The sequence below is a fragment of the Scylla paramamosain genome, chromosome 38 (assembly GCF_035594125.1).
Source record: "Scylla paramamosain isolate STU-SP2022 chromosome 38, ASM3559412v1, whole genome shotgun sequence".
Classification (NCBI taxonomy): domain Eukaryota; kingdom Metazoa; phylum Arthropoda; class Malacostraca; order Decapoda; family Portunidae; genus Scylla; species Scylla paramamosain.
The window spans coordinates 11,745,037-11,770,605 of NC_087188.1; the positions used below are offsets into that span (position 1 = coordinate 11,745,037).

At 42.1% G+C, this 25,569-nt stretch overlaps 1 protein-coding gene across 7 annotated transcripts; it reads right to left on the minus strand.

Annotated features, from left to right (window-relative positions):
• Positions 1–159: 159 nt before the first annotated feature.
• Positions 160–21,719, minus strand: LOC135091776 (epidermal growth factor receptor substrate 15-like 1). 7 transcript variants are annotated; one of them, XM_063989727.1, is made up of 20 exons: positions 21,615–21,719; positions 19,300–19,434; positions 18,048–18,191; positions 17,393–17,575; positions 16,988–17,098; positions 16,699–16,833; positions 15,889–15,939; positions 15,098–15,267; positions 14,651–14,813; positions 14,075–14,113; positions 13,517–13,672; positions 13,033–13,122; positions 11,574–11,636; positions 9,774–9,971; positions 8,938–9,126; positions 8,767–8,827; positions 8,304–8,383; positions 7,702–7,806; positions 7,021–7,326; positions 160–5,603 (listed from the first exon to the last, which is right to left on the minus strand). In XM_063989727.1, exons 1-20 carry the CDS (start codon positions 21,639–21,641, stop codon positions 4,557–4,559), a joined length of 3,453 nt encoding a protein of 1,150 aa, XP_063845797.1. In that variant the 5' UTR covers positions 21,642–21,719; the 3' UTR covers positions 160–4,556. The 7 variants fall into 7 exon arrangements, with proteins under 7 accessions (XP_063845797.1, XP_063845795.1, XP_063845802.1 ...); XM_063989725.1 differs by having other exon boundaries at positions 16,660–16,833; XM_063989733.1 differs by having other exon boundaries at positions 5,461–5,635; positions 16,660–16,833.
• Positions 21,720–25,569: the final 3,850 nt, after the last annotated feature.

Genomic DNA, 25,569 nt, shown 5'->3' on the forward strand with positions numbered 1-25,569 from the left:
CTCCTTTATACATGTTAGAGCCTCCTTCCTTTGTAAACTTTATTTTTTCTTCAATATTCCAAGGGCCTCCGCTGGAGGTATTTCCTTTATTTTTCCTTCAATATTGCAAGGGCCTTCGCTGGAGGTATTTCCTTCCTTTGGTGAGCAGAAAGGCAGCAGTTTGGTGAACATGTTTATTGTATTAAGCCTTATTTACACTGAGATAACATGACGGTGACACCGAACAACACGAAGTATAGATGGAAGTTACCACAAGCTTCCCTCACTGAGGTGGTACTGGAGAACGCAATCATATATTATTACTTGGGGAGGAAAGCAACACTGACCTTTGCACTTCTAGACAATTATCTCCCCCCAACAGCTATTCTTCTGGAAACATGAACTGAAGTAACAAACTAAACTTACTGAGACTCTGAACCCTAAATAATAAAAATAAACTGTATTTCTGCAAGACTGGAAACCTCCCACCCAAGTCCTGCTTGAACACCACAGGCAACATTTGGAACACTTGGTGCAGGCTTTGTCCACCCCCATCTTGTCCACTGGAACATGCATCTCTGTGATTCAAATGTTCACTATCTAAGCATCAACACACACACACTTATGGCCAAGGACATTCTGCTCAGAGTGGTGATGAGATGCTTCAGCCGTGAGTGGCAGTGCCGGAGACAAGCAGGTGGTGTGGCCATGGCATCACTACCTACATTTACAAACCAGTATCTGAAAACTGGTATATCTATACACAATCATTCAAATTCAAGGGCATGGAAATGTTCACCAATAACCTTGCACACCTGTGGAGTCTGGCCTCAGGCAGGTGCAAAACAGCACCTTGCCTGTGGCCTCTATGCTACTCTGACCTAATGTGCAAGGTGACTACAGCATCGGTACAAGTACCTCGTGTGTACTTAGTTATGCAAGTCTCTTATCCCTCCCCAATCAACAATACAAACACAGAGCTACAACTGGTTCAAATCAACTTTCAAACATACTGTGAATGGGAAATCATGACTCTTCTAAAATTTCTATAATGACCATTAACATTAAATTCAACAATTATAGTTTTACCTTAAATTTACAATAAATGCATTTTCTTACACAGAGGTACATTACAATATTGTGAAAAGACTTTTATATTGTTCTTTTTAATACATAATTTGTGGGCACATTTTGTGTAATACTCCCTCACACCAATCTATTGTCTGCCCTCACACTGATGCTCTCCTCTGCAGAAGTGAAAACTGAACACACAACTTGTGCCAAACTAAGAACACACAACTTGAAAATCAACATGTAATTATATAATATTATCCTGGAATATGTACTGCAACTCATTCAGAAATGCACCAAACACTGCCACTCTAACTACATACTTGTACAAACATAAACCAAGGGGCCACAGTGCTCTACCACCACCACCAGCTGCCTGATACTGAAGATGTAATACTGATAGTGTGAACATGTAAGGCGGTACCTGACAGGGTCTTCAGCACAAGGTAGTGAACACTTAACATGTCAAAAAAGAAAAACGGTACAGTCAATAACAGATCCGAGTGACAAACATTAACACCCGACAAATAAAGGAGCATAGAACAGCATATGGAAGTCTACAGCCCTAGTGGCGTCCCACGAGGAACACAATTAAGGTGATTCTTGTTTTCAGTGTCATCTGCCATGGACCTTCAAACTGACCACTCTCTGAGCTTTTGCCTGGCTGTCTGAGAACAGACATCCAAGATGACATAATGGCTTTGAATGTTATAAGTATACTTTGTGGACAATGCATTCTCCAATTTTGACATCCCATACTTTGAAGACCAAATGAACTGAAGGTTACAAAAAAATTATTCAACAATGAGGAACCTAGTCCATCCACAACGGCTACTTAGGGTCTACTGCTAGCCATGCATGAGACGCTCTTTGGCTCATGGGTCACTGGTTTTGGTGCTTGACTGAGAACCAAAGAGGAATCACCAATTTCTAGATATTATAATTTTAGATTGTTCACTTGTATACACATATCCAAAGGTCAGCTACTAATCCTACCTCTAAGTCTTCATTCACAAATCTGAAGGGTGCTCTTACCACAAAACCTATCATATTTTCAGGCATATACCCATACTAACAGTATTATGCAAGGTCATTAAATTTCTCAGCTAAGACAAAATAATTCGCTATCAGTAATTAAACAAAAATAATTTGGCATATTTTTAAGGACTAGACAAGTACAGTGCACATTAGCTTAAAAAGAAAAAAAAATCAAATCAAATCAAATTTGCTCCAACGGACATCTAGTTACCATGTACACTCCTGTCTTTGGCTTCTCTCTTTTGTTCCTCATCCAAATACATTCCTTGAGGGGAGAAATAGTGGATAAAGGGGTAGAAGGAATCCATTAATATACATTTCCATGCCTTTTTACATCAGCTTAACAATTCTACCTCAAGACACGAGTATTTCACAGATACATTTACAGGGAGAGAGAAGAAACTGATCCAGACAAACTGGACATTCACACCATAAACTTTGGCTACAACACAACTCTCGGGAACTTGTAAGGCATTTTACACCATACACACACCATTTTTACCGATACAGTCACTTATCAGCATTCAGAGGTGTCACTACTAAATACCAAAGGCTATAGTCATGCAGCTTGCATCAAATAATATTCAACAATGACAAAATGTAAAATAAATTTTCTCTGTCCCGTCCTGTATTTGCAACACGAGCTCGACAAAGTCGGCAACGAATCATCCGAGGCTCAATGCCGTCTAACAAAAATACCCAAACATGGTAATCTGTTGCACTAACTGCCCTGCAACAAGTAAGTGGACACTGACTCACAGCAATTTCTTGTGCTGCAACAAAATACATCAGACAGCATTGCAGCACACAAGGACGGTGGCCCCTCACCAGTCTGCTGCACACGGGCAAAAGAACACGCAGTAACAGCGCCAGACACAAGAAGGTAACGTAGCCATAATGTAGGTTTCATTGTCACACAGCAGCAAAGATATGTTGAAACAAAGTTTTGTCATGAGTCTAATATCTATGATGTAGCAAAAAGATCAGTGGCATGCAAATTGCACAGCAGATTAGGATCCAATGCCAGCACGCCCTCAGTGACGGTGCCCGGCAGCCACCTGCCAGCCAAGCGCACGTTGCAGATGGAATTTCTCAAGTATGGGTAAATTTTGTTTGTAAGTGTACCACCGGTTCTTCCTGCTACATCATCATCTCTCAACTTTGCAGACTATGGGAAGCCCCTGTGGAGACCACTGGTAGTAGCCTCCAAGGCTGCCATACAGAAGAGTTCCCAGCCAGTCATCCCTTGTTAGGTTGTGCCAACAAGTATTTTCCCACATGTGATAGTGTGTAGTTACAGAACAGACTTGATGCTGCTGATCCCATGTTCCCCCACAAGAGAGAGTCGAGGTAGTGGACCGTGGCCCAGACAGGAGGCTGAGGCCGGAAGGAATGGGACACAGTTCATCTTGGAAGACATAAGCAAGAAGGTGATGCAGGAATGATTCGGGGCCTTCAAGCTTAATTTTGGTGTACACTCTCCTTCTTATGATATATGTATATTACAAGGCTGAGGGGAAATTTAACTAGTTTGATAAAAATAGCTCTGAAGGCAAAAAAGGTATGCAAGAAACAAACTAATTTTACCTAAATGAAACTACCAGCTGTAAACTCTTTCAAAATATCTCTGACTCAAGTATTTAACTGTGAGCAAAAGTAAAATAAAAAAAAACCCTATAAAACATGTTACTCTTTTCACAAGACCTCAAATAAGACTCACACCAGTACACAGCAACTTATAACAGTTCTGTACGAGGGATGTACTGTCGTGACTTCTCGATCAATCTGACGACCGACCAAGACAACTGGTTAAAATATTTACAAAAAATCAAACCACATTTACAAAAATATATTAAAACCTGAATAGACATGATCCTTTGGAGACGCTGGGAATGATCTGTTGCAAGCTAGTCCGACCACCACCGGCACCAGCCATCCTCCACCTCACTAGGAGAGCCAGAACAACTTTGTGGGTCTCTAGCTACTCTCAAGCTTCAATCACATCCCGTACAGGTTAGAAGGCCACTGGCAGAAGGAATAGATCCTTGAGTTTTCACTTGTGTTATTGAGAAGCTTTTCTGTTTTCTTGGAAAGACTGGCCTTGTCATGCAATGGATATTCTCTAGGTATGCACGTATTAGCAACAGAAATGTGTTATGGTGGAATTGAAGCTATTGTTGAGTACAGTAACTCGTAACTACAATCATCTGTGACTTTTTCCTTTTCACTTGGGTAATGATTTGCTGGTAGAGTAAGAAATTCAGGAAGAGAAGATAATTCACTATTTGTGTTTATGCTGTCCTCCACTTCACTAGTGAATCTGGTAGACTTAACAAAGATATACATTCCAAAACTACACAACTCTTAAACAAGAAACAACTATACTACACTCAATATTCCAACATTAATATTGTAACAACTTCATTGTATCATAATAGTTTTAGACATATGTACAGGGCACGGCTGCTTCAGAGGCCTGTGGAGGGGGAGCGGGAGGTGGGGGCCTGGCGGGACAGGGTGAGGGCCAACTCCAGCTCTGCCCGCTCTTGTTCCTCCTGCTGCCTCCGCACCTCCTCCAGTCTCATGCTCTCCTGCGCGGCCCACGCAAGCTGTTCGTCCTCGGTGGCCAGGCGGGGCGGCTTGGGGTCGCCCCACGACTGCACTGGAGAGGTGAAGCTGTCGCCGAACGGGTTGATCCCGTCTTCATTATTATTGTTAAGGTTATTATTATTATTATTGTTATTATTATTATTGTTTGCTGCACCCCAGCTGGAGAAGTTTTCATTGAGCAGGTCCTCATTGCTCTTCCACTTGCTCTTCTCTGTGGTGGTCACCTTGGCCGAAGAGAATGGGTCAAAATCTGAGGAGGCATCCCAGGGCTCCCCAAGGGAGGTCTTGGACCGGGTCGGGACGGTCTCCCTGGTCTGGGAGGCAAACGGGTCACCGATGACGGACCTTGAACGGTTTTTCTCATTTGGACTCAAGTAACTTTTGGCACCCATAGAGGACTTGTTGGTGTTCTTGTTGTTGCTGGACAACTCTGCAAATATGGTGGTGCTGTTGTCGTCCTCATTAATACTGCAGCCAAAGGGATCCTCCTTAAAGACTGTGCTGCCCTTGGGCTCAACAGGCCCCTTCACGTCCCCATCCTCAGGCAGGCCAGTGAAAGGGTCTGGCTCATCTTCCCACGAGAACTTGTCAGCTTCCTTCAGGTCTTGATCCTTGAAAGGGTCGTAGTCTCCACCGAACGGATCGGCAGACCCTACCCCCAGACTGCCAAATGGGTCCTCCTTGCCAAACCCTCCGGTCTCCCCGAAGGTATCGCCGGAAACAAACCCAGAGGAACCAAATGCGTCCTGCGGCCAGGGGGAGCTGTCGCCACTCCTGGCAGCTTTGTCCTTCGCTGCTGAAAATGGTGGGCCGAAGGGGTCCTCGTCCTCCTGGCCGGGGTGAGGTGAAAACTTGGTCTCGTCCCCCCAAGGCGACGCTGTGTTGCTGCTGACTACCTTGGAACACTAGTGAGAAGAGGAGGAGTTGGGGATCAGTGCTGCAAAGGTGAGAAAGAGGGGGAGGATCCCATGTTACTGCCAGCATACGCCACGGGGTAGCACTACAGCTGCTGCAAGGCAAACATTGTGAGACAAGTGGGCATTCCAAATAAGGATACATGGGAGGTGCCACTGATGGGGAGGAGAGCAACATACATTACCAAAGGAAGGAACAAAACAAACGTGGTGGGGTGCCAGACAGCCTCACCACCAACAACACGTGTCAGCGTACACCAACATGCTACAAACTGAAAATTAAAATACTATGATAAAAACAAGGAAAATATAATCAATGGTGGAAACTAAGACATTAAATACTTTAGTTGTCCTGAACCACTACTCACATGATCCTAGATAATAACCAGTGCAAAGGTATGAGGCAGCACAGCTCTGTCAACTTCGTGCACCACATGCTGGCTCAATCTTTTACAACACACCCCATTGGCTGAATCTGTGGCTGCGTTCACTGCATCACTAGAGATGTCACAAAGAGATATTATTCTCTCTCTTCCTGAACCATTAATATTTAGTGAGGCTGCAGTGTATTACATGAACAAGAGCCACCACAGAGATTCTGACGTTAATCTTTGGCTAGTAAGAATGCTGATGAGTGACATCATTTCCTTAGATTGTGGCTGGAGAAATTAACATATCAACTGATACAAACATAAAGACCAAATTCAAGGTTCTACTGTGAGGCAGTGAAGGCACAGCCAATAGGGTCTATCCAGGCATAAACTTTACAGCCAGTCTGGCAAAACAGAAAATATGAAACCATAAATGCAGCCACAAATATTTATTTCATTTGGCTCAAGCTGTAGCACTAGCTTTTGGTACTGTAGTCAGAATATTCAAGTTTCAATATAATCTTTGTAAACGACTTTAAGCCTTGATGTTTTGCCAATGTGTATCAAGTATACCAATCAAGTATTATATTCCTATGTATCATTTAGTTTACCAGATATTCCACTCTTAAAAAAAACTTTCCTGTAGAAGCAAGGGAATAAATACTGCAACAAATCTGACCTTAAAATCAAAATAAAATAAGAGCAAAAACTAAACTGTACATATTTTATATTCTTTTATCAACATGCAACATTTCAGTTCCTCAATTTACTGCCATGCACTGTGGTGACATGATGGGAAAATGACAACATTCTCTTAAGTGTTGGTTTTAAACCTCACCACAAACAACTATACACTGTCCTCATCAATATTCTTGTAACATGACAAACTACACTACTACAGTTTGACGATATACATATAACTGCTTTTCAAAATACTTTATAAATCAACTTGAAGGAAGCACAAGCTACAAGGAGAAGAGGCCGCTACACCAGCAGCATAAGCCTCAGACAGCACAAGCCAGCTGAGCCAAACCTACCTTGTTATCAAAGTCAGCAAAATTGGCAAAGTCTGCAAAGTTATCATTGCCGGACTTATCACCCCAGCCACCCCCAAAGGGATCTGTGGTGGTGGGGTTGGAGTCGGTTTTGGTGGGATTGTTGTTGGAGTTGATCTGAGGTGGTGGAGGCTTGGCAGGCCTGGTCTTGGGTGGAGCTGGCCTAGGTGGTGGCTGTTTGGACTTCTTGGGTGGGAGGGCTGGGGTTGGGCTCTCTGGTCTGGGAGGGGGACCACCACCACCGCCACCCGCACTGAATGGCTCACTCCCGAACAGGTCATTAGCACCCTGTAGGGATTCAGCATTATTTGTGAGTCTTGGAGTACAGGAACAAAGGATATTTGGTTCACCAGCAGAAAATAGCCGAGCAAAGGATATTTGGTTCACCAGCAGAAAATAGTCAAACGAAGGATATTTCGTTCACCAGCAGAAAATAGTCAACTGGTGAGACCTTGAGGGGGTTACAAAAGATTACAGGAGTTAAACATAACAATCTTGAAAACTTACTGAAAAAAGATGTTATCAGTAAACATAACTCTCAAAGTGATAGTAACTACAATAAACTAAAAAGAAATTACAAACAACCATCTGTAAAAAAATATTCCATCCTTAACACAAAGTCTCAATTATAAAACGCCTTCTTCAGGAGAGGAACTGCTGTACCTTGTTTTGTGAAGCGAATGCATCTCCTCCAAATGGGTCTCCTCCAGGTGCAGGATTAGAGGCAGGAGCACCTGGATTCTGGTCCCAGGAGCTAAACACATCCACCTGCCAACACACACACACACAGACATGTTTATTTTCTTCTTATGACTACCTTTCATCACAAACATGAGAGAATTCATGAAAGAAACTGAACCAAAACTGATTAAATGAATAACACAGGTTATACTAAAATTTATCAACATTTCCTTCAATTCTACATCTCATCCCACATAAACATTAGCCATTCCTATTTGACATACAAATGTGCAACAAATAACACAAGAGGTATGTACTAGTCAACATTCACTTCATTCAGCTTTCCGTCTCATCTCAGGTAAACATCACCTAAATTTATCAACATTTCCTTCAATTCTACATCTCATCCCACATAAACATTAGCCATTCCTATTTGACATACAAATGTGCAACAAATAACACAAGAGGTATGTACTAGTCAACATTCATTTATTCAGCTTTCCGTCTCATCTCAGGTAAACATCACCCATTACTTCCTGCAATACAAGTGCATGACAAGAACACAAACGAGAGGCCGGGCTCACATTGTTTTGCTGTCCACCGAAGGCTGAGCTGAAGGGATCGTGACCGCCGGTGAAGGACGTGTCCTTGGCCTTGTTGGCAGCTGCAACAAATCACACAAAAGACATCATGCACAAAATACCATCAACAAAATAGGTGATTGCTTTATTCTATGTATTCTATTTATTTATTCTTTTCTTTATGTAAGAGGGGGTCCAGCCCAGGGCAACAAAAAGGCTGAAAAGAAAAGGGCCACTGAAGATGCCAGCCCTCAAAATGTAATCAAGAGCTATACAAAATTATGTTTTAAAACCTCAGGGCACTGACTAAATTATTGGAGTTCATGTATAGACAACTCCAAATAAAAGAAGTATAGACAAACTCCAAATAAAAGATGTATAGACAAACTCCAAATAAAAGATGTACAGACAATCAGGTAACTCCAAATAAAAGATGTATAGACAACCAGAAACCCTCATGACTTACCAATAGATTCCTGGGAAGGCAAGCCATTCTCCTGAGGTGAAGTCGCTTCCTTAGGAGATTCCTGTGGGAGGGACAAGCACAATAATCAGTCACCACACTGCTAACACACTACATGACAACTGCCACAGGGAAGACACTGGTAGGCAGACCAACACCAGAAGCAGGACTCACCTTAGGACTGGTGGTAGGAGTGGGTCCTATGGTGAGGAAACTGGAGTCATTGAAGACAGGAGTCACCTCTCTCAAAGACGCCTCTGAGAGGGACGAGGCATCCCCCGATGATATGGCCGAGTCATAGGATATCAACACCTCTGTCATGTGATTCTCCTGGTCTTGTAGCTCACCTATCTTCATACGTGCCTGGAGGGACAACAAAGATTCCAGCATCTCAAAAACTGCACTTTCCTGTTGTCACTTCACTTTGCTGCTACTTGACACACCTTTCTTTAATCACAAGACACTGTGAAACATTTCTTGTTCTACAGCCATCTCTGAGCATTATACTAGCTAGAACTGCAAAACCTACCCTGCTAATTCCATTCTTTCTTGCAGATGCTAGTAAAGATTTTATACAACATTGTTTTAGTGTCAAGAATTGTTGCATATTGCAGGGAAAGGGTTAATCACTGAGCAATATCTTTCTACACCATCTTCACACAGAAATTTTAGCCACAGATAACTAACCATTTACCTTTTATCTGCCTTAGGACCAAAATACCTGTGATATGTGTTACTGGATTTCCTGCTGGATAACACTGAGCTCACCTATCCTCTTTTTCATCTTGGCATTGCCTTTCTGCAGCACCTCTGCATAGAAATGTTAGCCAAAGATAGCTCACCACTTACCTTTACCAGCCTCAGGAATAAAATGGAAGGGCTTATGTTTATCAGCTTTCCTGGTGGATAATACTGAGCCCATTCGTCCTCTTCTTCACTTCAGCAATGCCTTTCTACAGCCAAAGACAGCTAGCCTTTGTCAGCCTCAGGGACAAAATGAAAGGGCTTACCTGTGATATGTGTAACTGGGTTTCCTGCTGAATAATACTGAGCTCATCTATCCTCTTCTTCATCTTGTTCACACTCTCCTCTAGCTGATTCTCTTGGTCCTTGAGGTCATTCAGCTCTTGCCTCTTGGACATCACCTCCTCCTCCTGGGCCTTCAGACTGGTCTCCTGCTCCTCCACCTGAGTCCGCAGCTTGGCCACCTAAGGGATGTCATGAACAAGGAAACTCAGATAATGCTACAGTAAAAGTTTCCACCACATAGTATATAACTTTGAATATCAAGATGAAGACTTAGTTTCAAAAATACTAAAAATGTTATTAGTAACCACTCAAATTTTATATTTTTACAGCAGACCGTACACGAGGCCAGTCTTTGCCTTTATTCGGTAATCACATTTAGTTTGTTAATTTAATCACCCAATGGGTTGTCAAGTAGAAGGACAAGGTGGACTTTTGCATTAGTCTTGTGGCTTCTATCAGCCTCTCATGTGACCCAATTAACTCTGATCCACATCCTCTCCATGTCCTTCCTTTAATCACTAGCGTCCAACAAACACATTAAAAGGTATGTACTAGTGTTGGGGTTAAGACTGGTGAAGGCTACTAAGGGACTAAGTAAGGTTTAGCACGTCACAGCAACTCTCCTATGACTGCATCTACTCTATGGTGACTGTGCTGGGTTGGTACGCGCATGCAGGAGGTCAAGGTCTGGGTGTGTGCCTTGATGGAGGACTTACCTCGAGTTACAATACAGACTAATCCACGTCTCTGTTCACTCTCTAATCTACATTTCACTAAGGAATAAAAATCAGTATTGCCTTAGAACACAACTTAACATCTAGAGTAAAATGTTGACTTCTCTACGGAGGTTGTACAAATATGTTAAACATTAAGATGTTATGTACAATGGTGCCACTGAACTTTACAAACTGTCAGTCAACGTTATGAATTTGTATATATTACATTAAGTACCAATTCAATGACAAGTTACAGCTACCTGTTCAACTTGTATATGGCTGGTGTAGTAAAACCATGACAGCAAACAATGATGTTGGAAAGGGAACATGTGCAAATAGTAACAAATGGGTGAGTTGGCAGATTATGAAAGTCTGATTGCTAGAAATAAGAGTGACCAACAAAACATGATAGATAAATCCCAGTGAGATGAGAAGAATGGCTCATTAAATTATTGAGTGTGTGCTAACAAATTGTATGACAAAGGTGAAAAAATTATATGTGGGGTGACTGAGGTCAAATGTATGACCCAAAGAATGAATGGCAGAAGGATAGGTGGGACAGGGAGTAAGTGTGAGATCCCTATATACTGGGATGATTGTGTCAGAGTGTATGTGATGAAAGAGAAAAGGAAAGAGAGAACTGGTGCATGCAAGAAAAGGAACTCCCATGTGTGTGTCAGATACAGGTAAACAGACAGAATACTGTTATCACAGTTGTACAGCATAAGGAAAGACAGGTGATTTGGAATAAGACCACAACAAAATATAAATGTGTGAATGGTGTGTCACTAGGTGTGTCATGGGGCCACCAGACACCACTTTAATGCCCACAGGTGTAAAGATGTCACAACTGATCTACAGCTGCTTCACACACTGTATGCATTGTGTCTATCAAACAATGAAAAAAATAAACATTTTGAGTAAAGCAGGAAAGATGGACCGTACAAACATTTGTGTTTTTTGTGAAAGCGTCATTGCTGATATAATAGACAGCTGGTGTCAAACATGTGAGTGCTTTCCTGCTTCCTCCTGATGGAGATGTAGCTAAAAGATATCACTTATTACCTCTTCCAGTTCGGCCTCAATCAGGGCTTGAAGGTCATTCCGTTCCCCTTCTAGGACCTTTTTCTGCAGATTTCAACATAATTCAGTAAGGTGTGTTAAGACTACCTCACTGTGCAGGGTCAAGGCATCAAGAGGGATAGCAGCTCCAGGTCTGCGTGACTCATAACACAAAGTCAACAGGGTGATGACAAAATAAAGAATGGGGGTAATGATTAACCAAGCAATAGTAGGCACAGGCAGGGTTGGCAGTTACAAGGTTTTAGTATAAGAAAATTCATTCATCTTACTCCAAAACTTGCTAGTGAGTCAGCATAATCAGCCAACCCTGTGTGCTACTTCCTGCCACATTAGCTCCACAACATGGCTGATGCACCTCACACTTCAAGGTCATTGCAATCATGATTAACTTCCACACATCCTCACCCAGGCCATCAACTCCTCATGCACAATCTTTAACATCTGGTTTAGTTAGAAGAATCAAGCATTTACCGCATTATCACCACTGGAAGGAAGGTACCTAATCTTTTACTTTCTTGAAAATTAAAGGTATTCACAATCAAATTTAACAGAAAATGTAAGCATTTAAATTCTACCTGGTGCCACAATGCTGATAGCAGTATCTTAGGCAAAGGATTTATCTAGTACAAAGTTACATGCCAGTAAACTTGAACACAAAACTGTCAAAATAATATCATGTTTCCAAGTCAGGATCTCACATTGTTTTCTATTTTCAGCATTCACTGTACTTGTGTATGTCATGACACAAACAAGACACTTTGGGATGTGGCTCTGATAACACCGGTAAGATTCCGTAACCCAAGGGAGAAGTGGATCATTATAGAACTAGTGATTAATTCAAGCTTTGGAGATAAAACACAGACCAAAAGACACAAGAAGGCGAGTGTTAGGCGGCCTGTGTGTGCATCATGAGGTGGCAGTGTGCTGCTCAGATCAACCATGTTCCACAGATCTAATGCAACAAAAAAACTTCAATAAGAGCCCTTTAATACCAGAAATAAAGTACTTGTCAGGACCACCATGAAATAATGGCAGACAGATACAAGGAACTTAGACCTAAACTCAGATAATAGCTAAACTCCATTACTGTGAAGGAAGACTGCTTCCTGTTCATGCTATAACAAAATAAGCTGATGAAACAATAACACTGAACTCACTGAAATGAAAATTACCACTACTATGGTCCTGAACAACAGAGGGTCAATGTTTACTGAGGGACAGTGTTCACAGGACTCAATGAGGTCTAGCTGTGCAAGGTGTGCCTGGCTGGTGCTCTCAGCATGCTCTCTTGGCTACATGATCTAAAGTTATGGAATGAAGATCTCAGCAGACTAAGTCATTACTAACTGTGTCAACACATAACAAATGCAGATTTGGTCTGTATCTGAGCCTGTGTCTAAAGCAGCAGGAGCCTGAGGTATGCAACATGCGGCCCACTCACCTGGTTGCCCAGGTCATCCAGCCTCTGCTGGGCTGCCCCCTTCTGGTGCTCCAGCTGCCGCAGGGTGGACGACAGCGTGTCCAGCTCCGTCTGGAGACACACCGCCAGTTAGGAGCACTATAATCACACAACTAAACATCCCTAGTGCCATTCCTAAACATTTATCATGACCTGCACTATTCAAGATCTCTTGAAATTGTGTTACTAGAAAAGTTACAGCATCCATGACACTATTTCATTATTGAGCCTTATCAATCTTTAACAAGGTGATGTAAGACTGTCACTATTAATGTGTCACCCACTTTCTGTACATTAATATGGACAGCACAGCACTGACTCTTCCACCAAGACTAGTAAACTGTGAAGGTCCCTAGAAAATTCTGTAGAATTTAATGGTAAAATCAGATGCTTCACAGAAGACAATTTAAATCAAAGAAATATGCAAAGATAAAGTATACAATAAACTACAGGTAAAGTTACTTACCTGCAAATTTTTTATTTCATTATTTTTTACCCGAATGCCCGCCTCCTTCTGTTGGATTTCCGCCTCTAGCTTTAGTTTGTCAGCGTTGAGTTCCTCTATTTCATCTGCCACCAGCTGTAGCTCAGGGTTGCTATACTGGGGCTTGGCTGGCACAACCTGGGGAGAAGGGTACAGGTGCATTAGAGGTGCCTTCCATCACTACCTGGTGTACTGCCTTGCCCAAGTAAAGGGAAAACTTAGCAAACAGCACTAATTGCGTCATGGATATGGAAAAACTATGCACCATCTAGAGGCTGCACGACTACCAGCAGTCCGTACGTTACTGCAGACTACACCAGTGTGTTAAAGGAAGATGCAGGTGTTCATGCTTCCCTTAAGGAGGTCCTGGCCAGCCACACTCTGCCAACCATTAGTCATGATGCTAGTAACCCCAAATATAAGGGTGTCCAGCCCTGAGCCATGGCCACACCTACACGTGACTCACTACTAGCTCAGCACCAAGACTACACAAGCAGCTCGGGCCAATAAAAAGGAGTTAATGGTCACAGCAATCCATACCTCAGCCACTTGCCCCATTAAATCACCTAGCAGATCCACCTGGTGTGGCCCCACCACAGAGAAAGAAAAACATTCATTAATATCAATGGTCTCCTCACATGCTAACCACAAGTACCCTTTACACACACAACCTATACAATATTTACACTCAGTCACACAAGATCTACACAATATATACAAAGTTCAACAAACAAGATCCTGTCTGGTGATGGTACAATGTTGTTCTTGATCCAGTGCTCATAATGATCAGCACCATCACAACCCCCAAGATTAAGAAAATGAGAACTACCAACATTCAACTAAACTTGCCTCTCTTATCTTAAATCAAGAAGAAACTGATAAAGATCTATATCACATGTAACAATCAACTACACTGGAAATGTTTTATCACATACTGCCATCTACATAAATTTGGTGATAATTAAATGTATCTCACAGGAATCACATGCAATATGAACCAACTACATATGCCAATTACCTTAAAATGACAACCTAACTCTCCTCACAGCAAACACCTCAACATTCCCTTCCCCTTGACAACACTACTGAAGGACATCACAACAGCAGCACACTTACAGCTGACTCGGCAGAGGGTTTGGGCCTCATGGTGGGCGGGACCATCTCCGGGGTGAGGGCTGTTGGTGGGTCAGTGCCAGCCAATTTCTGCTGGATTAACCACATGGCCAGGGCAAATTGTTCAGAGGTCAGCTTGCCTGTCTGCTTGATATCACAAAGATTCCTGAAAAATAACATAAAAAATAAAGAACACTACTGATAAAGTGATGATACCTGATAGCTTCCTGGACACAATCAAATATGTGTATATCAATGAATGACATAAATTCAAAACTATCTCTCAGTGTATATCAATGAATGACACAGATTCAAAACTATCTCACTTAGACTCAGGAATCAGTCTGGCAGAGTCCTGTTCTTTGAGTGCTCCATAAATACTTGCTTCCTGACCACAATCAAACCCCCAGAGCTCCAAACAAAGGCCATCACACCAGCACCAAGACTCACCATATATGTGCCAGGACCACCTGTGGAAGGCCAGACTGCAGGAACACCCCCTTGATCTCCTGGCCACTCACATAGCCGTCCTTGTCCAGGTCTGCGTTGTGGAACATGACGTCATACCTCGCCTTCTCTGCAGCGCTGATGACCCACGGAGCCGGGGGAGGACCTGAGGGCTGCAGCACCACACACACACTACAGTCACACTCATTGTCCAGATGTGCTACTAGGCATGTGTTATGTAAAGTGGCAGTTGTGTTAGCTCTGTCCTATATTGTGCTTAGTATTCTTCCAATTATAATGCAGTATATTAGAGAAAAATATGTACATCCATGTATAATTGTACATAATTATGTCAAAGATTGGGACAGTGTATGGTACATGATTATACATCCAGGATTTAAATGCATGGTTTATATAGGACATTATAATTCAATTTAATACAAAGGCATTCCTGGGATATTAGCATCCATGATGGACAGTACTCACCAACCACTTCTATACTATCTAACGTATGAAGAAAAGTGTGAACAGATCATGCACTGACTAACTTAAACTTTAATAACCATTACAGGTAATGAAGTCAGCTGTAACTGTACAGGAAGAATGTTATATATAGTAATGTTAAATGTGCCTTTGTATAAAAGAAGTGAAGGTATTTGTATGAAAATATCAAAGCATAAATTTACAGCAAAAGAACAAGACTAACATCTCTGTTGAACTTAATAGCAAGCAAGTATTGTGAAGTTGTTGGGCAGAAAGAAAAAAAAATAAATAAAAATAAGAACCAGACTAACTTTCTCTGCAGAGCTGCCTGAAGTGGTCTCAACCCCACAGGCTAAGTTGTCCTAAAAAGCATGAAGATAATCATATGAGAATAACCCTCCCTCCAGGAGGCCAGTAAGCCAGAGGGACCAGTACTCAAGTCAAGCTGAGAGAATGAGAGATAACTGGCCTGCAGCGTATCAAGTGTACCAGAGCATACAGGGTGTTAAAAAGTACGAAGTGAAGCATTACTGTACTGTTATATAGCTAGTGTTCAGTCAAGAGTTGTATATACTTGAGGGTTTTGCTGTAAGACAATTACACAATAGTTATCATACCTTTAAGTTTTCAAAACATATCCCATGTGTGAATTAGGTCTTCATCAAAGGCATGCACAAACTTCAGTAAAATCCTCCCCAAAAAATGTTTCACAAATTTATCACTCTTTCTAAAAATAAGACTGGCTTTATCATAAATACTATTCTATGAACTAAATTAAACTAGTGTGTAATGAAAGTCCCCACTCTTACACAAGGAAATATACAAAATCTTTTCACAGTGACTAAAGTGTCTGTGTCTTTGGCTAGGTGACAGCTGGGTGGTGGCTGTCAGTCATGCATACACTGTTGCAGGGAACCATTCTCACACAGGTGGCAACCATACAATCTCCACGCTGTACGGCTATTACGAGCAAAAATTCTGCCAGTGGGGAACTGCTTCACAACACCAACACCAGACTAGGGAGCTGCACCTCTACAGGAGCCACCAGAACAATCAGGCCTAGAACCTTCCACCACCACTACCTTATTGGGCTGCTGTTTGGGAGTGTTTGGTTGAGGCACCTGTGAGGGGGGAGCCAGGGGTGCAGGCACTGGTCCCTGGGCCACGCCCGCCCGCTGGGCACTGGAGAGCATCTCTTGAGGCAGTGATGATGGCACAGGGTTGTTTTCTAACACTTTGTATATCAGGTGCATTGCCTGTGGAGAAGAAACAGTCCTCAATGAAGTGCAGTCTTGACTCAAGTGTGTATCAATCAAAACCATCAGTATTTCATCTACACCCCAAGCACATCCCAAGACAACCCTCACCCCTCATGAAGACACCCACCAAGGAAACTGCTGCAATACTCACAATGGAAAACTCCACACGGTCTAAAGAGCCGTCTTTGTCCATGTCCGCCAGGTCCCAGATCTTTCCCAGAGTTTCCGTCGGTAGTTTGGAATTGAGCATTACACCACTCACCTTCACAAATGTGGGAAAAGATACAAAATTACTTTCCTCTATCAGAAAAAAGAATGATTTAGGCTAACTTGCTGCATTTCCATTTAGTTACCACTACACAGACACACTTTTCAGGTTACTCCAACACATTAGCACACTTCCTCACACCTTCACACACAGAGACACTCACCTACACACCACCACACTATTCACACACACCCATACACACTCACATCCTCTGAAATCACAACTTACACCAACACCAAAAAACACACACACACACACACACACACACACACACACACACACACACACCTTACTCCCATGTAGTTTGTTAGCCTCTGGTCCCAGTGTGTTAAATATCGTGTCATATCTTGCTCTGTCTTGGGGGGTGATGGTCCACACACCACCAGCCACTGTCGCGCCTCCCGTGGCAGGCGGTGCCGGCTTAGCAGGTGGCACCTTTGTTGGGGGAGGCGGGTGTGGGGGAGGTTCACCCTGAAGACAGAGGGAAAGGGAGAGAAAAGTCATATAGCAATTATCTTTTCCTTTTAATGATATAAACTTCTTATCTTTTTCATCTCTGCATAAAAATTTATGTACTAAACAAATAAAAATTAAGTCAAAGGTGTACTATTGTCTTTCTCTTAATGATTTGCAATTCTTATTTTGAAAAGAATACAAAAAATAGAAATTACTGTTATCCTAGTTAGTGATTCACATTTTTTTGGACTTTGTTTTCACCCAGGCACTGAAACATACCCACCTGTCATTAGTAAACACACACACACACGCTCATGGCCACCTGTCAGTACACACACACACACACACACACACACACACACTCATAACCACCTGTCACTGCTAACACACTCACACTCATAGCCACCTGTCACTACTAACACACACACACACACACACACACACACAGTCATGGTTCCCTGTCAGTACTAAACACAGGCACACTCACCATGTTGGGGGGTGGCGTAGGTAGGTTAATATTGGCCAGGGACGGCTCCTTGCCATTCTGCACCAGTGCCACCATCTTCAGGGCCACGTACAGTCCTGCCTTGTCCAGGTAACCCTTGCCACCTGGATCACTCAGGTCCCATATCTGCAGATACAAAAAACACTGCCTCACAAGCTTGATTGGATAATACTGAAATAACATTAGTGTTTTCATCCAAGGGCTAAGTTTGGTTAGGTTTAGATTAAGCTTGTTAGTTTTAGTACTGTAGCCTTTGTTGTGCACCACAACAAGCTATTCACTTCCAGTATGCAAATGAAGTATGGAATCCACATCTAAAAGATATCAAAGCCATTGTAAACGTACAACAGAGTTACAAGTGTTATCTGACATGAGGGACTCACACACGAGGAGAAATTCCAGAAACTACAGTAAATGACACTTGCATACACAAGAGAAAGAGGAGAAATGATTGAAACATTCAAGATTCTAACCAGCAGGTATGACAGGAACTGCTGTGATGGCATTTCCAAGATGAGAGAAGACAGTGGGATGAGGGCCACTCAAGAAAAATCTATAAGCCAAGGTCAAGACTGAATCTGAAGGAATGGTCTTTCCTGTGCAGAATAGTGGGCAACTGGCATCACCTCCCAGATTACATCACCAGCTCAGAAAATATCAACATGTTTGAGAGAAACCTGAATGAATTTTGGAAAAAGCAAGACAAAATTGAACTATAAGGCAAAATTGTCCACCACATATTGCCAACACAACACAGTAAACCTGGAGGCATGGGATTTTGTGAGCCTCTCCCAGTTGGATGTCTGTGCAGATCACAATTTGAAAAAGCATCATGTTTTGTCCAAAAATAAATACCTTAACAGTAACTTCAAATTAGTAGGCTAAGGTTATTTCAATAATCCTCATCTGAGTTCATCCATGTATAACTAAAGATTCATATTTTGCATCAATATGATAAGATGTGTTAAGGAAAGGTGTTTCAATGGAAGGTTTTTTTAAGTATCTTTTTTCCCTAGTATTACTGAAAAGGTTAGGGTAAGTTTGTATCAGTCCTCTAGCTACTTAGATATCTACTCTAATTAATCTCCTTCAAATGTTCCTTTTCTGCACCATCTCTACATTTGACAATCCTTGTATTCCCTCCAAATCAGCTGGGCAAGATTTACCTACAACTAGCCAGAAAGATATGATATAAGATGCACAGGAAATGTCACGTGTCAACCATCAGACTCACCCGGCTGAGAACATTGTCGTTGAGGCCAGACTTCTTGAGGAATCCCGCGGCAGGACCAGCTTGGATGGCACCCGAGCCGCTAGGATCTATCTTCTTGTACCACGCCTCAAACTGTCCTGCCTGGTCTCCCGCCACCTGCAACACAGCAATGAATGAGGCAGAGAGAAATGACAGATGATCACGCATGCTCTGCCACATATCTGTCAAGAAGCTGAAAACACTAACTGGAAGCTTCACTGAATAATCATCTATGCATGAACTTTAATCATATCAAGACACTTATCCATCAAGAAGCTAAGAACATTTACTGAAAACTTCACTGAATAATCCTCTATGTATGAATTTAATCCTATCTGGACACATTCTTCAGAGACACACATTTGGACACAAAGAAGTAAAAATATTGATGTTTTTGGCTACATGCCAGAAGTCACGAGGGGAGTTAGATCTTGAAAGATTTTGACATTTTCTTTTGATGAAGGAGTTTTTGGCTTGTTGGAAAACAGATTTGGCATGATTCTGGACAGTAATATAAAGTGCATGAGATTCAAGTAATGGAAGGCTCAAGTATCTTTTGTGGGCCATACATAACATGAGAACAGGCTGTGTTAAACCAAGGTCTAGAAGGTTTAGGTCAAGAGGAAGAGTGAGGAATGTACCATGCCAGACACTATCACCTCCTGTTATGTGCTAAGCACACAGAGGCGGGTCTCTGACATGGAAGCGGTAGTCATTCCAAGGAAAATCGTAAGAATATCTCCTAAGGTCCCCCCAATTAGCTAATTCACCAAGATAGTCAGTGAAGGGAGAGGGAAGACAGTCAGGATGTGCTCCACTTTGGAAATTAAGTAATGAAAGATTTTCTTATAGTCTGAGGAGTTAGATGAGAGGTATAGAGCAGATAAATTTAGTATGAGTGACTCTGTAGTCATGGCCAAATGGTGGAAAATTCAAAAGATTCATGAACAGGGGCATGAGAGCAAGTTAGGCTGTTGTTCACATAGACACAACATCCAGCTTTGGATTGACAATGAGGATAAAGGAAGTAGAAGGAAGCAAAGAGAAGAACTTTAACACTAGCTGGACATATCCGACATGGGGGGCATGTCTGGACACTTAACCTTTAAGGGGCAGTGTCCTGACACCAGCCCTTAGTGGGTCACCTCCTGACACCATTCAGGGGCGGGCTAGCACAATGTAACTTGAAGTGTCAGAATAACTCAATAAAAAAAATGAATTATGAAGTGATAATGAATCATAACATTACCAATGACAGACTCTCCCATGCTAAGTATGCTGGGATGGCCAAGATCACAACGAACACTAGAAAATCCCATGCACTTCTAGAAACATTCAATAAAATCAGCAATCAGGTCACACAGTCAGTTTCAGGAGACATCGACGGGAGTAATTTGTGGATCTAAGTATTCTGCTAATGAACAGGGAATATCTGGTGCAGGTCTCATGTGTTCTTGCAGTTTCCCTGTGTTCTTGAGTTCTCTTGTTCTTTAATCATCCTGCCACAAATGTCATGAGTTGGCACCACTAAGTCATAGGTGTTCCTGTTCACTGTACCTTCTGTTGGCGATATTTACAACTTCCCAACAATTCTGTATCTTTTTTCTATTATATGACACTTTTAAATCTCCTTCACTAAAGTTACTAACACTAGACATCTGTGATTACCATTTCATTATCCTATCCACTGTATCTTCTATTCGTAATATTTGCAAGTCACCAGCATTTCTGTATCTTCTCTATTATACGCCACTTTTAAAACCCTCACTGGTTACTAAATATGAAAAGGGTATGACATTACACGGCTATTACCATGATTTACTGTCTCTGCCCATTATAGCTTAAATTGTTAATATATACAAGTCCCCAGCAGTTTTGTACCTTCCGCAAAATATATGTCACTTTTAAACTTCCTTCATTAAAGTTACATGACTAAATATCAAATAGGGGAGATAGAATATTACGTCTATTAAAACCATTTACAACCATCAGATCATTAAATAACAACCCACGTGAGACTGGAATGTAATAATCTGCCCGCCCCGTGAGTTAGCCTGGCCAGTGGGGAGGATACTAGGTCAAAAGTGCCAAAAAACAGGTCAGGAAGAGACTGGTGGCAGGTCCCATCGACCCAAACAGGGAGGCGGGTCACACTTCAGTCTTCTCTCCACGGCTCCTCTCACCATGCAGCCGCCCGGTACACTCACCCATGGATGTATCGCCTTAATTCTTAAATTCCCACCTAATTTCGAAGAAGTATAAGGGATAGTAACCAAATGAGAGAGCAAAGTATCTACCTGGGTGGGGGACGGAAGAGAGGCCATCTTGCCATAACACTGAGGCCTTACAGCTTAAGGATGTCGACATTTAAAGATTGGTTCAAAATGCAATGTCCCTTGGTATTATCCTAAAAATTGTTTACATAAATAGTGTTAAGTGTATGACATGTTAAACTGTGGCGGAAAATACTGAATAGATAGTATTGTAACTTTGGAAAGGTGCACGCCCTCTGGCAGCCATTCATACAATCAATGGCAGAATCAATAAAGACTATTAAGCCTGATGCATAATAGAGTTACATGGAACCGGCGTTTTCTGAATGAATGTTGGCCAGTGTGTTGTTGTTTTCTTGTTTTCTCATATTCAGATAAAGAAAAAAATGATGTTTTCTTAGTGCGTGGGCCGCCGAGATGGTGCAGTCTGCCCTGTCTTATAAACTTTACAGCGATTTTTCAGATGTAGTTTGTTGATAGTCAATGCGGTGCAATATAAGTCCATACCAGTAAATACTAGTTATGTACCACTATGGTGTTCTGTGAACAAACAAATGTACAAAACAAGTATTATATCAGGCTGGTATCATTTTCCTAGTTTCTGTTTGCCTCAGTTTCGTTTTCAGCTTTCTTTTTCTTCTTTTTTTTCTTTCTTCTTCTACAACAACATCAATAAAAAAAAACAACAACAACAACAACTACTACTACTACTACTACTACTACTACTATTACTACTACTACTACTACTACTACTACTACTACTACTACTACTACTACTACTATTACTCCTTATTATTTTTTTTCTTTTTTTATTCCATTACAGAAAGAAGACTACCTCAACCTTTCTTCTCTTACCCTGACCACTCCTTGATAACTTCTCATTTCATCCCTCCATCTATGCGTTGTTTTGTCTTTATTATTGTACTATTATTGTGGCCCGTATCCACTTCTCTTCTCATTCCCTAATTATTTTATCATTCTTGTGTTCTGTATCCTCTTATCCTCGTTCCTAGACTGTCATTCTATTTTTACTCATTTATCATCTACATCTGCTTTTTTTTTTTTTACATCCTTAGCTCGCAATTTTTATTTATTCATTTATTATTTTCATGTAAGAAGGGACGCTGACCTGTGGCAACAAAAAAGTGCCAGACCCCCAGGAATGTAGTAGTAATAAGGGTTACTCAAATTATGCTCTGTCGATATTATGATTCCGTAAAGACAGTTAGTGAGGACCTATTTCGTGTTGCAGTAATCAATAAAGGATAGAGGAAGCGTTCTTGGGAGGTACAAGGCGCACGGGAGGCGGCGAGACAAACTGGGTCACGAGTAGCGGTGGGTGGAGGCGTGGCGTGAAGTGTGGGGGCGTGATTTGTGCTCATCAGGCCATAGATAAGAATGGGTCTCTCTCTCTCTCTCTCTCTCTCTCTCTCTCTCTCTCTCTCTCTCTCTCTCTCTCTCTCTCTCTCTCTCTCTTGATAGATAGATATGGGTAACGTCCCTTCGGGATCTGTTGGTCTGATAATAATTTTTTTTTTCTTTCTTAAATGTAAGACGGGGTATGGCAGAAAAAAAAAGTCTCACTGAAATTGCCAGTCCCTACATCCTTATGTCAGATCTTTCGCCCATCTACCTCCTCTAATTTTTCCTATTATCTTCGTAAATTAATTCCCTTCCACTAGTAAATGATTACCTAAGGTGCTTCAGCTATCGTGCGATTATTCTTATCCTTACATTTGAGGCTTAGAAAAAAAAAATAATAATAATTCTCAACCCAAGCCGAGTTCGCAGCCATCCACATGGTGCTTGAGCACGCCCACACATCACAACCTCAACACACTCATCATTACAGACATCATGACTGCCACAACCACAATCAAAGAATCCTGTGACCATACGCACCAAACGCACGCTATTCACACCGCGGCCAAACTGCTACATAACACGGGCAGGACGTCACCGTCATGTGTCAGCATGACACATGGGGCTCTGCGGCCAGGCAGGTTTGCCAGAGTGCAGCAGTGACCCACACCATCCCCTCATTACACCAACTGTGAGACAAAATGAAAAAACGGGCAGAGATGCGACTGCAGCAGGAAGCACAGACCTGACACGGCAGCGCGAGACGCGATAGTCACGGTATTTGTTAAAGTATAATAGCAAGCCAGAATTTATAAAGCATTCGAGTCTACCTGTCTCTTTTTCGAGGGTTTTTTTCAAAATTAAATACGTACGTAAGTAAGCTAACCGTGTGAGATCATCAGCTGTGACATCATCGGCAGGGCTGGGGTAAGACGCAAAGCCGAAAGGTGTGAATCGTTCTAGTTGATCACCCTCCTGTAAGTCAATTGCCGCCCTACATATGGAAGCTTTTGCATGTCGATAAGTTGATCCACCAAGGATCACAAGAAGTGGAATGCTGAGTGGAAGAAAGGCACCCACTCGGTCCATGACTTTGTAGTTCAAATTTACCTAATAAAGACTTCACTTAAGAGTCTAAAATGTAACACAAGATTAGTGCCATGGATTTTAGTGTTGGTGAACATGTAGAACTCATTATTTTGGGTCATTCATTAACAGAAAATGTCAAAACCTTTCAAGATCTAACTCCCCTCGTGATTTCTGGCATCTAGCCAAAATATCTCCAATAACTTTGCTTCTTCTTCTTTCCCTCCTCTTTTTCAACCAGATGGAACCACTGCTATCACATCTATTTCTAAAGCTGAACTCTTCGCTCAAACCTTTGCTAAAACCTCTACCTTGGACGATTCTGGGCTTGTTCCTCCCTCTCCTCCACCCTCTGACTACTTCATGCCACCTATTAAAATTCTTCGCAATGATGTTTTCCATGCCCTCGCTGGCCTAAACCCTCCGAAGGCTTATGCACCTGATGGGGTCCCACCTATTGTTCTCCGAAACTGTGCCTCCGTGCTTGCACCTTGCCTAGTCAAACTCTTTCTGCTCTGTCCGTCAACATCTACCTTTCCTTCTTACTGGAAGTTTGCCTACATTCAACCTGTTCCTAAAAAGGGTGACCGTTCTAATCCCTCAAACTACCGTCCTATTGCTTTAATTTCCTGCCTATCTTAAGTTTTTTAATCTATCCTTAACAGGAAGATTCTTAAACATCTATCACTTCACAACCTTCTATCTGATCGCCAGTATGGGTTCCGTCAAGGCCGCTCTACTGGTGATCTTCTGGCTTTCCTTACTGAGTCTTGGTCATCCTCTTTTAGAGATTTTGGTGAAACTTGGACATATCAAAAGCTTTTGATAGAGTCTGGCACAAAGCTTTGATTTCCAAACTACCCTCCTACGGTTTCTATCCTTCTCTCTGTAACTTCATCTCAAGTTTCCTTTCTGACCGTTCTATTGCTGCTGTGGTAGACGGTCACTGTTCTTCTCCTAAATCTATTAACAGTGGTGTTCCTCAGGGTTCTGTCCTGTCACCCACTCTCTTCTTATTATTCACTAATGATCTTCTAAACCAAACTTCTTGTCCTATCCACTCCTACGCTGATGATACCACCCTGCACTTTTCCACGTCTTTTCATAGACGTCCAACCCTTCAGGAGGTAAACATATCACGCAGGGAAGCCACAGAACGCTTGACTTCTGATCTTTCTAAAATTTCTGATTGGGGCAGAGCAAACTTGGTATTGTTCAATGCCTCAAAAACTCAATTCCTCCATCTATCAACTCGACACAACCTTCCAGATAACTATCCCCTCTTCTTCAGTGACACTCAACTGTCCCCCTCTTCTACACTGAACATCCTCGGTCTGTCCTTTACTTATAATCTGAACTGGAAACTTCACATCTCATCTCTAGCTAAAACAGCTTCTATGAAGTTAGGTGTTCTGAGACGTATCCGCCAGTTTTTCTCACCCCCCCAGCTGCTAACTCTGTACAAGGGCCTTATCCGTCCATGTATGGAGTATGCTTCACATGTCTGGGGAGGTTCCACTCATGCTGCTCT

Bases quoted from the DNA above. Each gene is read 5' to 3' on its own strand.
- LOC135091776 (XM_063989725.1), bottom strand. From the start codon at position 21,641: ATGGCCTCTCTTCCGTCCCCCACCCAG. The intron at 15,940-16,659 runs GTAGTGGTGGTG...CATGCTTTTTAG, and splicing joins CCAAACAGCAGCCCAATAAG to GACAACTTAGCCTGTGGGGT. The intron at 7,807-8,303 runs GTGAGCCCGGCC...GTGTGTTGGCAG, and splicing joins TCGGTGGACAGCAAAACAAT to GTGGATGTGTTTAGCTCCTG.